Below are 15,649 nucleotides of genomic sequence, written 5' to 3' on the forward strand. Positions count from 1 at the left end.
TGGTGTCACGGTCCCCAAGGGTCAGCCCTGCTCCTCCCCCTTTCTCAGCCAGAAATAACTGCTGTCCCACGGCCAGACCTTGGCATTGGGCTGGAGCCTAGCACGGGTCGGGGCAAGAGGCAGGGAGCCCAAGGGTGCTGCAGAGGGCCAGCCAGACCACCGAGCGCTGGTGGCCGCAGCTTGGCTTCAGCCTCATCCCCAGCACAGCAGGTGAGCATCTTCAATCCCTGGAGTCTGGGGTGTCCCCTGGTCAGGTGGAGGTGAGGTCCCATGCTGGGGTCAATGGGTGGGTGGGTGCATGGGGCTTATGGACATCCCAGCACTGGCGGTGGGGACATGGACACTGTGGGGGTCAGGGGGTGGTCTCCCATGGGACAAAAAAGGTCCCTGGAGGGGTATTGAGGGAAGGATGAGGTGCAGGTCCCAGGTTAGTGTGGACCTCAGAGCTGGCAGGGAGCTGCGTGCCGGGTGGTCGTGGCCCCACAGGGACCCCCCGTGTCCCCTCCGTGGAGTCCCCAGCTCCCTGGGGCTCTTGAGGAAACTGCAGAGCATCAGCCCAACCTGGGGGATGTGAGACCCTCCAAATAGGGCCAAGTCTCACACTTGCTGAGCTGAAAGCCCCAGAGGCTGCAGCTGCAGGTGGGCTCAGACCAAGTCTGGTCCCCAGCCACCTCCTGGCAATGAAGCTGGAAGCTAAGGAGGAACCCAGCCTTGTAAGCAGGGACAGTGACCCTGTGCCCCATCTCTGCTGGCTGGGCTCACTGGGTCTCCCGCAGGGTCAGGGCTGCAGCTCCCACACCCTTGGGGCCAGTGGCTGAAAATAGCTCTGCAGAGGCAGAGGTGCTGGGGGAGCAGGAAGGGGCCAGGCAGGGCAGGCTGTGGGCAGTGGGTGCTGCTCCAAGAGGGCTCAGGACATGAGGACACCTGCTGGCTGCAGGCAAGGACAGGACCTGGGACATTTTCTGCCCTAAAGTAAGGTAGAGAGCAAAGATAACAAGCAGGGGCTGAGGGGTGAAACGCTTTGGACGTTTCCTTACACCTATTGAAGGGAATGGAGAGTAGCATGGGGATGGTGTTCAGGGACAGTGCTGGCCAGAGGGGATGCTCAAGGATGATGCTGGCCAGGGGGGAAGCTCAGCTGAAGCCTGGTCTCTCCCCACGGCATGCCTGGGGCTGACACGTCCCCATGCTTGGCATCACTTCAGGGCTGCCTCTCTCTTCCAGCTGGGAAGGATCCGTCCCTCTCTGACAGAGCTGCCCCAGGAGTGTGGCAGCAAGTGATGACCATCATGAAATCGGGCCCTGAAGATGGTAAGGGGGGCTGGGGGTACCACCAGTCCCAGGGCAGTGCCTAGAGACCAGCTCTGGTTGAGGCCACTGGCCCCTCTCCCCAGGGCTCTGTGCTTGCCTTCTTGGTCCCCTCTTGCACCACAGTCCCAGGGGGCAGCAATTCCATGTCAAAGGCTGGAGGGTCTGTGGGGAGGAGAGGCTGCTTGAACCTCTGGAACTGACATAACTCCCTGACAATTCCTCCCACTGAGGAAATTCCAGACCCTGGGCATGCGTGACAGGGACCCTGATGAGGGCACATGCTGTCCTTGTGCCAGGCATGGGGGTCCCCAGCACAGCAGCAGCCTCAGCTGTGGCTGTGCTCTCCCCTGGCCTCTCCAGCACCCCAGCTGATCCTGGGCAAGAAGATGAGCACACCACAGGACCTGATGATCGAGGAGCTCTCCCTGCGCAACAACCGGGGCTCCCAGCTCTTCCAGCAGCGCCAGAGGCGGATGCAGCGCTTCGTCTTCGAGCACCCCAGCAGCTACAGGGAGGTGGGTCTGCAGCTCAGCCCCCAGCTCCCAGCCCTTCCCACCTCTGCAGGGAAGTGTTTCTTCATGGGATAAGGCGGGTCCTCTCAGTTGCCCACTACTGAGGTGAAAGGAGAGCAGAGGTGGCTTGGTGGGCTGGGCACGGAGGTGGGCAGGCATCGGGGGCAGCATTCAGTGAGCACCAAGGGTGCCAGTCTCCCCCTCTGCACCTACTAATCCCTCTCCTTGCCCCCCACAGCTCCGGGGGCCTGGTGGCTCACACCACACTGAGAAAGGCAATCTGGAGGGAATGGTGAATGAGTGGATGGTGAGTAGGTGGAGGAAGCTCTGAGGTGCTTCTAACAGCCTCCCCAGTTCCCGCTGGGGCAGGGGTTCCTCCCCACTGACTCTCACCCTCAGCAGGCAGGGGAGGACCCCGAGGGCCAGGAGAGTTATCACTCTGAGCTCCACGTGGCAGCGTCGCCGCAGGATGGCCCCCCCAGAGTGCCCAAGAAGACAGAGAAAGTTTTGCAGATGAGCAAAGTCCTCAACCCTGACGCTCTGGCCCCAGGTAAAGGCCACCAACACTCCACAGCCTGCACTGCTGTTATCTCAGATCGTTGTAATCTCACTGGGACCTGCTGCCTGACAAGGAGTCCTCCCCAAAACTCTCCCCACAGAGCTTTTAAATATATCAAGATATAACATATATTGATGTTATATATATATATACATATACATACTCCTGCCCCAAGCAGCAGGTCCCGCATGCCCTGTGAAGGCAGGGCAGTTCCCAGCCTCCCCTCCCCTTACTGGGACACAGCAGCTCACACTGTCTCTCCCCCCACACAGGGTACTCAGGCCCCCTCAAAGAAGTTCCCCCGGAGAAGTTCAATGTCACCGCCATCCCCAAGGGCTACCGCTCCCCATGGCGGGAGCTCTTTGGTGACAAGGACACTGCTGTGCACCAGGAGAACCAGCTGCCTGTGAGACCCCCTCCATGGGACTTCCAGAACTTCAACAGGTAATGTTACTGAGGAGCAGGCACCACCAGGTCATCCCTCCCTTCGCCAAGCCCTTCAGAAGCCCTTCAAGAAGCACCTACCATCCTGCCCAGGGAGCACAATGGTCAGTGCCCTTTTTACACACCCCAGGGGAGCAGCAAGGACTCAGGTTGCTCTTTTCCTGCTCAGGAGCTCCTTTGTGACTCCTCTGCAAAGGTTCCTGCCTCCAGCAGCTCTCCTGATCTCATTTCATCTCCACCACCAGGCTTGAGCAGCCTTAAGCAGCTAGTTCCCACAGGGCAACCTTAGGGATGATGGCTGAGATTTGGGAGGATTAATTCTCATGCATGTGGTCCTGGAGAGGGAATTGCTGCTGCTCCCAGCTGGGCTCAGCCCTGGGCTGGGTGGAGGAATGGCACAGACAGTACCAAGTCTCTCTCCTAATTTCCTTAAGGAATCCAAACAGCTGCTGGAAGTGGTAGGGGTGTAAGGTTAATCTTCCTACAAGATGCTATGAGGTCACCAGATTCCTTCAAAACACCTGCTTGAGATTGAAATCTCCAGGCTGGGGAAATTCTGGTCAGCCTGGCCAGCTCCATGCCCCACGGCTGCTTCCTTCAGAATATGGCAGCTGTGCCTCCTCATGCCTCCAAATTACACTGGGGTTGATATTAGGACCCTGGAGCAGAGACCACCAAGGAAAATCTCTATTCTGGAATGGTGCTTGGAAGGGATTCAGGAGATGAAGATCTGGTGGTAGCAAACTACCAGCAGCCCAAGGTAGAACAATGAGAACTGAACCTTTAAGGTGATTATCACACCAAGGAACCTGCAAACTGAGGGCCTGACTTTCCTCCCCAGTGAAAGTCTCTTTCATGAGGATGAAAGTATGTTAGTCTTCGTGGCTGGGCCAAAGTCACCTTCCAGTAGGCTCCCACTGGAGCTCCCTACTGAGACACAGCACTGCTCCCCATCAGACCATCTGCCACAGTGCTGGGCCTCTGTAGACAGCAGCTTTCCTGAACCCACACTGGAATTGGATTTGAGTTGTGGGGAACACAACTGACGCACTAGGAATGCTTGGCAGAAGGGGCTGTGGGGAACCACAACCCCTCTGCACAGGAACCACAACTCCTCAAGGTCTCCTTCCCAGTTATTCAGCTATCTTGAGCTTTTCTGAAGCAGCAACATCTGAGGAGGTGCCATAGTGGGAGAACAAGGAGCTGCAGCAGACACTTGGCTTTTTTCTTCCAACATTTAACCAGGTTCCTGCCTCAGGATTTATTTATGGACAGGGACTGAAGCAAGGGCATGTTTCTGAATAATGCTCTACCCTGTACCATTTCTCCCCTCTCACATGCTGCCTTTCTATTTAAAGGCTTGAACTGTTATTTAATACAGATGGATGCTAATTTAGCACCAAGCCTCTTGCCACCTCCTCTAATTCATTTCTGAGGCATGAAGATTCAGGGAGCCAATCTTTAACTGGGCTTTTCAAGATCTTCCAAGCTGTTGGCTTTTAAATCACTTCCCAGCTCATCAAGTACCAAACTACAAAAAAACAAACTTTTGGGAAGAAATTGACTAGTGAAAAGCCAAGGGTCTTGCCTAAATCTGGGTGAGTCCCAGCACAGCTCACATGGGTCACTGGGCAAGGGCAAGTTCACCATCTCAACAGCAACTGTGTTAAAGCAGGCTATTTTATCCCCAAATTTAAATGTCCAGGCTGTGATGCAAAGACGTTTGGCCAGCTTGCTGAGGTTTGCTGCCTTAAGAGAGAATGAGAACCAAGCTTTGAAAAGGAAGGGAAAAAGTTTCTGGGACAAACCTCTCTTACCTTTCCCCCCCTTATTTCTCCTCTGTTGCAAAACAGTGCCACGTTACTCATGTTCGAGCAGTGCTTCCCAAAGCAAACATTCCCAGCTATGCCTCATTGATAGCTCAGTCTCCATGGGCTGCTCCAAAACCAACATTCTTGGCTTTTTGGGGGCTGGCACTCTCTTTCCCAGTTCCTTTCCATGTTTCTTCAGAAAGGGATAACAGCTCTTGCCCCCGCACTGTTCCTCTTGTTAGTCATAGTTGAAGAGAAGCTGTCCCAAAAGGCAGACTGGAGCCAGGGTAGAGGGAAGACATTTGCCTGCACATGTGCTGGAGCAATCAGGGGCAGCACCATCAGCCTCAGGCCTCTGCAGAACACATTAGCAGCAGCAGCAGAGTCACTTTCTAAAGACCCAGGGGTTTGCCACTGTCACCAAACCCCCTTTTACACACAAAGCATCTCTATTGCTGTTGGTGGAGCCCATCAAGAGAGGTAAAGGTACCTACAGTCACAGCCACAGATGCCCCAGCACCAAACTGGTGCTCTAGGCCTGCCAAAGCTGGAGGTTGGATTTGTACCAGAGAAGCACCTTTCTGGGCTAGCAGCATCCTGGGAAGGGAGAGGAGGGTTGTCATTTGCTAGAGGTTTTGCTGCTGGGCTCAGCTGGTAAACTCAGACCTGCTTTTGCCATCACCTTTACAACCCCCCCACCCTCTCCTGATGAGGTGCTAAGTCTCCTTCTTCCTGTACCACAGGACTCCTGCCCCATTTGACAGAGCACTGGTCGGTGACCTCTTCTCTGTGCCTGCCCTGGAGCTGGATAACCTGAGTGCTCTGGAGGTGATTTCCCACAGACCCAACTTCAACAGAGCAGCACAAGGCTGGGTGCGGATCCTACCGGAGAGCGAGGAGCTGTAGCACGTGTGCTCCCTCCCCCATCCCCACCAGTGCTTCTCTTGCTAGACTCAAAACACCCCTCTTGTGGTAGGGCCCAGGGGAGCAGGTATTCTCTGTGAAAGCCAAGCTGGTGGGCTCGCACTGTCATCTTCTTCAAGGGGATGAGAACAAGCTCAAGCCTGGGACCACGTGGAATTCCCCTTGTACCAGCCATTGTCACAAGGGCATTGAGTGCTAAGCTCACCAGCCCGGCTCTCACAGGTAATGTGAGCAGATCCCTGCAAGCTCCTCTACAAACCACCCTGTACAGCCTGTCCTCTTCCCTGCCTCGTGGAAAACAGCAGGACCAGCAGCTGCAGCACACCAAGCTGTCTCGCTGCTGCTTCACCAACACACAAGACCTGCTCCGACAGCTGGTGCCTTAGCAGAGAAATTCCATCTTCAGGACAACTCTGTGTCTGTCATTCAGGTCAGGACAGTGAGAGGAGGTGGTAACTGAAGGGCAACAGCAAAACAAGTTACTGGAGGCACTGGCATGTTAAGAGCACTTATGTTGGGCTTGGCTGGACAACAAAAACAAACAAGGAGCTGGGAATCTGCCTGTTTACAACACAGCACAAGTGGGATATACGGGAGAGGGCTGCTGACGGTTGGAAACTTGTGCCCTGTTTTCCACAAGCTACTGGCTAGCACTTGGCAGCTGGTATTTTTCCCCTTCCTACTGCTATTTGCATGCCTTGCTTAAAGCCTTCAACCCTCCGATTGACGTGTGCCAGATTTGCTTCATCCAGTTGGTCAGTAGGGATCAGGCCCTGCAGAACTGCTCCAGTCACTGCCAGGGTGTTGTGGCAACTTGGGAGTCAGTGGGCAGGAAAAGCAGCACAGCCCTGGCTCCATGAACAGGCTTCTCCTGAGTGTGCAGGTCAGCAGCAAGGATTCAACCACACAAAGGTTTTCAGCAGTGACACACAGTGGGACATGCAGCTAACAGCAGCCCACGGGGCAGGAGTCAGAACATCTGGAAAACCTGCTAATCACTAGTAAAAATCTCTTCCTTAACACCGACATTCTACAATTGCTTTTGTCAGGTTCTTAATGTTCCTGTTATTTAATCTTGCAAAAGTGGGAATATCAGGATAAACGTTTCTGCTCCCACCACTGTGGTTAAAGCAGCCAAGTCAATTCTGTGGTAAAAATGCAGTTAACAGCTGCCTGACTTGTGAAGTGCACTGGTGATGCTGTGCAGAGCAAATCCCACACAGGGATTCTGCTGCCACAACACACCCAGCAGGCAGAAAACTTTATTGCTCTGTTCCTGCCACAGAAGCAGGAGTGGACAAGTAACTAGAAAGCAAAAAGGTCTGTTCCTTAAACATTAAGAATTTGATGTTCCACTGCTGTCTTCTTCCAAACCCATCTCTCCCCTCCTCGGTCCACCAGCTGAAGAACCTGTGTATCTCTGGGGACATGGCTGGAAATAATAAATGAATTGTGGTTGGTAAAGCCTGATGCATTTGAGCTCTGTCTGCACATCTCTTGTGAGCCCTGACTGCAGAGACTTGAGGATGGAGCAGTGACAAGACACTGCAGTCTTCCCAGCCCACCAGCCTCTGCCCACCCTCCAGCACTGCCCTGGGCAGTGTCATGGTACAGGACAGCATACAAAACTGCCTTTTGCCCACTGCATCTTGCCTTTGGCAGCAGCCAAATAAAAACAACCCCAGTCCTCAGACACTGTGCTCTAGGAAGCAGGGTCTAGGCAAAGTGTGGAAAAATTCAAATATTTTAATGTATTTTTTTTAAACAAGCAAACAAGGCTTCAGAACAGGTCCCATTGTGTTTTCCTTTACAGGAGATGTCCACAGATCCATTATGTGAAAGCAACTGACATACAGATAAACTTAAAATCCTCCAGCCACGTGCACACACATCTTACCCCACAGCAGGCTCCACTCAGGGGACAGCTGCTCCTGCACAGACACTCTAGTTGGAGCACAGAAAGAAAACTTCAATGTCTTATCAAAACAGGATGAAGTGGGATCCAGCTCACAGTTGAATGGGAGACTGTATCCATAGGCCTCAAAAGCCCCAATCATGCTCCATATACCGAGGACAAGCTCCCAGCTGCACCATGTCCTCCCCCTGCAGCTGGTAGCAACACAAGCCCAGGGGCCACCAAGGCGGGGCTTCAGTGGCCTGAAACAGGCACCTGCCAGCCTGGCCATGGATGTTGCTCCTTACATGACATAACACTTTCCATGCTCAGGATGTGCAGGATTAGAAGTGAGGCATCTAAAAAGGTTTTAGGTTTTTTTCTGGTAGGTGGGTTTTTTGTGTTGTTTTTGTTTTGTTTTGTTTTTTAACCAAGAGGTCAGGAAAAAGGAGGGAGGAAAATTCTGTGGCAACATAATAACAAAGCCATGGCTTTGGCACATCTGAGAGGCTTGTTCTGCTCTTTCACAGTCCTGGTTTAACACCTCATTACAGTAATAAGTCATTAGTTACCTAACATAGAGAAGTGTCTCTGATTACATGTCAATAGTCCATACTGTTCTGACTGAGGATATCAAGGGTTTGTTTTCGTTTTTCCAGAAGTTTATTTCAAAACTGTGCAAAGGGGATACACAAATAGCACTGTAGTTCTGGTACACCAGATCCCCTGCCCCCCACCCCCTCCCCCCCCCCAAACACTAAATGAAAGATCTGGGATGTATCAATGATCTGATCAGCTAGTGGAGACACGGAACTCAGCTCACCCAGTGTCTGCAAGCAGGGAAATAAGGCTGCTCTAGCTCACCCACACCTCAACATATGGAGCTACCATGGTAACTAGAAAATAGCATTTACTTCAAGGATGAGGGTGGCACGGCCTGCTAGGGGCTGCTGTGCTTCCCTGCGTGGGCACCCATCCTCTGGGGATCCTGGGATGGGTAGTGAATGGGGCCAGGGGCTCGCATGAAGGGAGGAGGGGGCCCCATGGTGTGGAACATGTGTGGTCCAAAACCTGTAGAAACAAATTTGTGGGGTTCAGACAAAGCCACAGACCAACCAAGGCAGAGGTATCCCTGCTTGAAACTATGGACGGACAACAGCTGTGCCTAAGAAGGGGGCACATCTCCCACCATTCCTCAAATCCCCAAACTCCTTCCCCTCGTTCCAGCACAACTGGGGGCAATCCTTACCCAACACTCATCCTTATCCACATATAAAAGCTGGTGAGGGCAGGACAAGTCTCAATGTAATGTCAATCTAAATAGCTTCTACTCAGCTGCAGAGTGAAGCAAACACCCCCAACAAGAGTCTGACATCCCATAAGAAGAGGGTTTCCAGATAGATACACACAGAGAGTCAAAGGCAGGCTGGCATTTGACCAGCTGCAGAATTGCCCTTTAAGTTCAGGTTAAGGTGGCATTTACACAGCCAGCAAAAGCACGGAGGGGTCTCAGTGCCAGTAACTGGGATCTCTGACATGCCTGAGCATTTGCAAGTGACCACATACCAGGACAGGCAGCTCAACTTAATTAAACTGTGCTGACAGCTCATTTTAGATCATCAGTTTATGTTGTATGAGCAGGGATGAGGAAAATCAGCTCAGGGCACGGATCAGTGCTACAGCCCAGCAAGGAGGATGAGATGATCTAACAGCCCCACTGGAAGGAGAAACACAAGTACCTGGAGGTGGTGGTGGAGCAATGCCAGGAGGAGGTGGCAAGGCAATGTTTACCACAGCTGGAGGGCCACTGGGAGACAGGTTGAAGTAATTTGCAGAAGCCTCCTCTTCTGCAGCTGGAGGAGGTGGGAGAGCTGCAGAAAAAGTACATGGTGGTTATGGAAAATCCCTCAGTCAAGATATGCAGGGGAACCAGTTCTTCCCCAGGGCAAACCTCTGCCACACTGCACGTGTGAACAGGAGTGAGAAGCAGGACTGTACTGAAAGCCCAGAACAGGCTCCATTTTTTACCTCAACCAGCTTTGCTTTTCCATCATACAACAGTGGGTTTCCATCATACAACACCAACCAAGCCTTGAAAAGCACATGTTGCCAGTATCTCAGACCTAAGTAACTTCAATTCAGCTTTAACTTTTCACTCATCATATAAAGAAATCTCTTTTCATCAAGAATTTGCTTCTAGACAAAGTTCTGCTCACATCCCACCTACATCTGCTGCAAACCAACTGTATCTTCCTGCTCTGGGCTCACCAGTGCCTCCAACACCCTGAGCTCCATCACTGCTCTCAGAGGTTTGACACCAGCCTCTCTCACAGAAGCACATCAGCATTAAGCATTTCAGAGATTAAAAAAAAATCTCTTACCTCCAGGAAGTCCTGGAACTGGCTCCAGCTTTATCCCGGATTCCGTAGTACCTTCCTTGTCCTTTTCTTTTCCTCTTGCTGCCTGGGACCTAAAAACCAGACAAAAGTTTGAGAAGAAGGATGAGCTAAAGCAGGATAAGCAGATACTCACACCACAACAGCTTCACATTATCTAACCCAGATCCACTGCTTCAGGCTCAAGATGGCAAATTCACAGCCCACTAGAGCCAGCTGGTGCAAGCAGCACTCCCAGGAGGGGGATCAGAAGCAAAACTACAGAAACTCATCCATAACCCTCAACCAGGAAACCCCTCTACACAATTTGTGTGACTTCTGCCCCAGATCCCACTGCTGCAAGAAAACCAAACCACAGCAGGACCTCTAAAGTGTTCACCAATTCGGTATCTCCACCAACTCAACACCCAGCTCTGCTGATCAGGACTGCACGACCCCAGTGCAGAACCTCGTGGCAGCAGCCATGGGGCCTCCTCCTCCCCCCCAGACTCACCTTCCCCACTTGACGTTGAGGCGGCGGCCGTTGACAATGAGCTTGTTGAAGGATTTCTCAGCAGCCACTTCTGCCGCCTGCCGGGTGGCAAACTGGATGAAGGCACATTGCTGCCTCTGCACCACCGTGATCGTCCGGATCTCCCCAAACTGGTAGAAGTGATTCCTGGGGATGGGAAAAATGGTGATTGAAACCCCACTCCTCCCAGCCGCAGGGTACATGGAGTAGGATCTCATCACATGCTGAAATAGATATGCCCAGTTCCCTTCTTTTCTCCATCAGCACTTCAGGCTTAGCATTAGAAATCGAGCCTCTTGCCCTGCTGTGCCATTAGGGAGCAATAAAAGCTCAGCAGCAGCTTTTCCCAGCAGCTAACTAGAGACAGGCTATGGGATTCTCCTGTAAAATGTGTGTCAAGAGTACTCCCAACAGCTCAGAAGGATGACTCATCTTTAAAGGGAGAAAATTTAATCAAATCTATTGAAATGTGCCTGTTTATCTGTTCTCCACCCAGCTGGTACTTGCCCACCAACCAGTTCCCCATTAAGAAAAGCTGAAAAACAGATTTATTTTTTCCCCTTGCAGGAGAGATTTCCTCACTTCAGGATGAGCAGCAACCAAAGCACTGGATAGAAAGGTAAGGGCAATATAAATTCACCACACACCTGAGATCTGATTCAGTGATAGTATCTCCAAGCCCTCCAACATAGAGTGTTGTAATAGTCTTGTCATCCGGGGGGTCCAAACGAGGCATGGTTGATGCTCGTTTCAGAAGTTTATCAGCCACAGGATCATTAATTCCATAGTAACGATCTTTGATGTTCTGATCAGCCAGAGGATCATCTGGATCTGTCGGTTTCTCGTGTCTAAGGTGCAGCAAACAAAGCATTTCAGAACCCCAGCCACAGCTGCACCAGATCACAATGGCTGTAACTGCTGCCTTGCCTTCTGAAGGCCTCTGGTCACTTGTATGCTTAACCCTGTTCACATAAACGAGCCAAAAATGGAACAAAAAGCCCCCAGAACTTCAACTGCAGCCAGGACTGCCTGGAGCTCTGAACAAATGGCACTTCTGACAGCTCAGCACTCAGCACTATGGAATACGAGAGCTGGATTTTAAACGGCCTCTTGTTCCAATACCAAGATCTCTGATTGACACCGCAAAAGGAAAACATGAACCACGCAAGAGCTGCAGCCACTGCTCCAGCCAAACACGACCAGACCCTGCAGCTAACTCCTCACAAACCAACTTGCCACAACAAAGGTTCATTCACTGACACAATGAGCCAACCGAACGCAAGCTTTGCCCTGACGCCAAAGGCAGTGATGTCTTCTGCCCCCCAGGGCCTTTCCTGCCCTTGCAGCCCCAGATGAGCTGCACCTGACCTGGTGACCAGTGTTGCAGCTGCCTCTGTACCTGTAGGGACACTCTTCTCCCCTCTTGCATTCTCCTTTGACCCAGAAGGAGCAGATGTGAGGACGGTTCCGTTTGTAGTACGGGGTGGTCCGAGCCAGCTTCAGAAGCATGTCACTGGTGGAAGTAGCTTTTCCCAGTGCACCAACTGGCCTGGTGCCATCAGAATTGGATATCTACAGAGCAGTTAAGACACAAACAATGACCTGCGTGTCACCACTGAAAACCAACACACAGAATCAGAGCTAGCAAATTATTTTAATATAGGCTGGGTCATCCCTCCCCTTTCCACAGCCACGACCAAACCCCAGGTTCTCACCTCCCGCTCCATGTTCTGGGTGTAGTATTCCTTGTTGACATCAGACTTGGGCATTTCATCCTTTAGGGAGAGTCCTGCATCCCGGACTTGAATAGGCAAACCTAGAATGAAACAAAACAAAACAAATCAAAACACCTAACAAAACTGTATGAAAAGGAAGCTAAAAGAGCAGAAATAGCTCCTGCATCCTGCATTCCACAGGGACTCTGAGACTTGTCCTTCTCAGAGACAACAGAGCCAATTACATGCAAATACATTTCAGCAGCTTCCATGCCAGAGGAAAGCAGAGCAGCTTCTCCTCTTGGCTGCCATCCCTTTGGTACACACCATACTCCAGGTCCAGCAGGCAGGTCTGACAGACGTTCTTCAGCTTGCTGCAGGTCTGGCACACCTCTGTCTTCTTGAAGCGCATCCGGACCCCAGGGCACCAGCGGAACACAGTGAAAGGCCTGGCACAGATCTGGGACAGAGAGCCACCACCTGTGTCACTGTCACACAGCAGGGACATTACCATGCCCACTCCTGCACAGAAACTTCAAAACCCAAACAGGTCTAATGTCTTTAAAGCATAAATACAACTTCAGACCTCAATAAATAGTTGCTTCGATTTCGTGCCTTCCTTTGAGAGGAAAGAGTTCTAGGGAGGTTTTTTGTTGAAGTTTAGTTGGTTTTATTTATTAGAATAACCCCCATGCTGACAGCAGATCTACTCAAAGGAAAACAAAACACTCCCTCACTCCTGGTGATGTCAGGAGAGATGAATTCCCCATGATTTGTACATCAGCCACCAGAACAGCAGGAAGCCCAGGGAGAGGTTACAAGATTTCTGGTGCAGCCCCAGACCACTGCTCTGTCTTACCCAGTGGAATCATAGAATGGGTTGGAAGGGACCTCTGAAGATCATCAAGTCCAACCCCCTGCCAGCGCAGGATTACCTAGGGCAGGTCACACAGGAACACAGACAGATGGGTCTTCAAAGTCTCCAGAGAAGGACACTCCACAACCTCTCAGGGCAGCCTGTCCCAGAGCTCTGTCACCCTCACAGTAAAGAAGTTTTTCCTCATATTGAGGTGGAACTTCCTGTGCTCTGGTTTGTGTCTGTTGCCCCTTGTCCCATCACAGGGCACCACTGAAAATGGTGTGAGAAAGGGAAGGAAGATTCAACACAAACCTTCTCCTGACCTCAGATGACAACTGATAAATGGGACAAAAAATCCTCTCTCATTTTCCTCAGCCAAGACAACACAAAACACTTCTTGCTCCCTCAGCAGTAAAGACAGCTTATTTCTTAAGACAGCTGACACAAGTCACCACCTAGCCATGAACAACATTTCCAGAGCAAAACCTAAACTCCAGTTACTTGTGCACTATCTACAAGTAAAAACAAAAATTGCAAGAGAAAATATGAGATAACTCAAAAGACTGAAATACTTTCAAATATAGCACCACAATCACCAAATCTAACTCTGATAAACATGGGCAAATCCTAAGTCTGCCTGAACCACCTTTACCAATCCTGCTACTTTTTAAGACCACCTGACTTGCTCTAACAAGGCAGACTGGCCTAAAAACGTATGCAATATAAACATTTTAACTTCTTAACAAAGACAAGCACTTTTCAGAAGCCAATGGGATTTTTTCATATTAAATTCTAATACACCCGAATGCGTGTTAATTTAAGTGTTTGTTCTTCAAGGGACAAGCAACATACCTTGCATTCTTTTCCATATTTTTCTTTGGTCTGAAATGTAAGAATTACAAAAAATAAAATGTCATTAATTTAACATAAAACATGAAACACAGCAGTGATGTTATAGCACAGTGGGTTTTTTCCTAATTATGCTGCTTTTAGGCTCACCCAGCCCTGTGTTTTGGGCTTCCACTTTGGCAGGTCAACAGGACCAAAAAAAAAAAAATCCTAGCAAACTCTTATATTTGGTTTTGCTTTAGAAATATCCATTAAAAACACAGCATTGTAAGTCACACCTCAAGTATTGATCAAAGGCCCAATGAAATGGATTATCAATAGCTATTTTTAAGCAAAGTTGCTGTCAGGTGAAATAAGCCCATGGAAACAAGCAGGTTTGGAAATGTCACCTATGCAGGCAGTGGGGTCACATTTCACAACAAAATCACAATCTCTCCCAGCAGATTTGTTGGAATGGAAATGTGAAGGAGAGACAATCTAAGTGTGGGTCACACAACCAGAGCAAGCACAGGGAAAAGCCAGACAAGGGAACTGACTCATCCTGCATGCAGGAAACCAAGGAAAACAAACAAGGATTTAAATGACTGTCAGGCAGCTTCCTAAGATAGTTTAAACTTATTCGTACAGGAGCACATCCTGTACATTTTAAGAACTGTGCTTAGCTACTCACTGCTTCAGCACCTCCCTGTTCTCCATGTGGCACAACTCACCAGCACCAAAGCTTTGTTTTCTACTGTTTCCTGCACTCTGAACGTTGGGCTAGATCACCCCACTCTCCTTTTTGACTGATTTATTCTTAAATCCCACACCTAACGCCATGACATCACATACCAACAATGGCTGGAACCCAATCCTGTTGTGCAGAACCAACTAATTAGGGGTGCACATGCACCTCAGCATCTCCTCCTGTAGCCAGGCTTATTTTAGTCCCCAAAGCCCAGCAGGTCTAGGGCCAACAGAGAGGGAAGGGCTGCAGGGTCACACGGGCACATACCATTCGAATATAGGGGTTTTCTCCAAGACATGTCTGGCACAGAATAGGGAAGTCCTGAATTAAGAAAGAAAAATAAGAAATCAGGGGTTGGCAACACGCCCTTTCAAAGCAGCAGCGTTCAGGTCACAACCCAAACTAAGGCTCCTGGGCTGAGTGAATCAGATTGGCTGAGAGATGCAAAAAGACTCCTTTAAGAAGAGTCACTGGGAGAGCTGCGAGCCTCGAGCCAGGGCCTGTGCTGTGCGAGAGCCACGATCTGCCGGCCGCTCCGGTTTGAAGGAAAGCTTCAAACAAACAAGCAGCATGTTCTGGAGATCTCGGCTCCTCAGCGGCCTGGCTGCAGCAGGTGCTACCACCACACGCCATCGCCCAGCACCTCCTGTTCGCCCTGCGCCCATCAGGAAAGGCCTCAGCTCAAAGGACGCGGCCAGGCCCGCACGCCAGGCCCAGCACGGCCCCCCCAGCTCCCTGGCAGGCCAGGCCGGCGGCTCCCCCAGAGGGCCCGGATCACCGCGGCAGCCCCTTCCCGGCCGGGGCCCGCAGGGAAGGCAGCTCCCCTGGGGCAGACCCCGCGCCGTTCCGTCGCGCCCCAGCCGCCTGTCCCCCGGCTCACCGCGTCCTCCCAGTTCTGCCGGTTGTAGGTGTTGGAGCCCAGCGATGTCGACATGGCGGCCCCGCTCCGCCAGCCGCCCCCCCCGCTCCCGGCGGGCGCCGGAAGTGACGCTCTTCCGCCAGCGACGCGCCAGGGACGGGGGGGACGACGCTCTAGACACAGCGAACCATAGAGCTGAGCCTAAGGGCGGCCACGAGCGGGAGGGGGGGGGTTGGTTTCCTTCCTATTAATTACTTTATAATAAGAACCAGCGCAAA

At 51.3% G+C, this 15,649-nt stretch overlaps 2 protein-coding genes across 6 annotated transcripts; one reads left to right on the forward strand and one right to left on the reverse strand.

Moving 5' to 3' along the window:
• Positions 1-76: 76 nt before the first annotated feature.
• MYOZ3 (myozenin 3) lies at positions 77-12,684 on the forward strand. 5 transcript variants are annotated; one of them, XM_051630990.1, is made up of 8 exons: positions 117-210; positions 1,225-1,311; positions 1,672-1,826; positions 2,062-2,130; positions 2,223-2,373; positions 2,655-2,826; positions 10,930-10,981; positions 12,448-12,684. In XM_051630990.1, the coding sequence occupies exons 2-7, from the start codon at positions 1,281-1,283 to the stop codon at positions 10,952-10,954; spliced, it is 603 nt and encodes a 200-aa protein (XP_051486950.1). In that variant the 5' UTR covers positions 117-210; positions 1,225-1,280; the 3' UTR covers positions 10,955-10,981; positions 12,448-12,684. The 5 variants fall into 5 exon arrangements, with proteins under 5 accessions (XP_051486951.1, XP_051486952.1, XP_051486950.1 ...); XM_051630991.1 differs by lacking the exons at positions 10,930-10,981; positions 12,448-12,684 and adding an exon at positions 5,381-7,025 and having other exon boundaries at positions 77-210; positions 1,206-1,311; XM_051630992.1 differs by lacking the exons at positions 10,930-10,981; positions 12,448-12,684 and adding an exon at positions 5,381-7,025 and having other exon boundaries at positions 77-210; positions 1,206-1,311; positions 2,226-2,373.
• RBM22 (RNA binding motif protein 22) lies at positions 7,288-15,479 on the reverse strand. Its single transcript, XM_051630987.1, has 11 exons — positions 15,393-15,479; positions 14,780-14,833; positions 13,789-13,818; positions 12,405-12,537; positions 12,078-12,178; positions 11,762-11,934; positions 11,010-11,210; positions 10,345-10,509; positions 9,837-9,925; positions 9,195-9,326; positions 7,288-8,526 (listed from the first exon to the last, which is right to left on the reverse strand). Exons 1-11 carry the CDS (start codon positions 15,444-15,446, stop codon positions 8,396-8,398), a joined length of 1,263 nt encoding a protein of 420 aa, XP_051486947.1. The 5' UTR covers positions 15,447-15,479; the 3' UTR covers positions 7,288-8,395.
• Between the last annotated feature and the right edge of the window lie 170 nt (positions 15,480-15,649).

Source organism: Apus apus, chromosome 13 (genome assembly GCF_020740795.1).
Source record: "Apus apus isolate bApuApu2 chromosome 13, bApuApu2.pri.cur, whole genome shotgun sequence".
In the NCBI taxonomy this organism is placed as follows: domain Eukaryota; kingdom Metazoa; phylum Chordata; class Aves; order Apodiformes; family Apodidae; genus Apus; species Apus apus.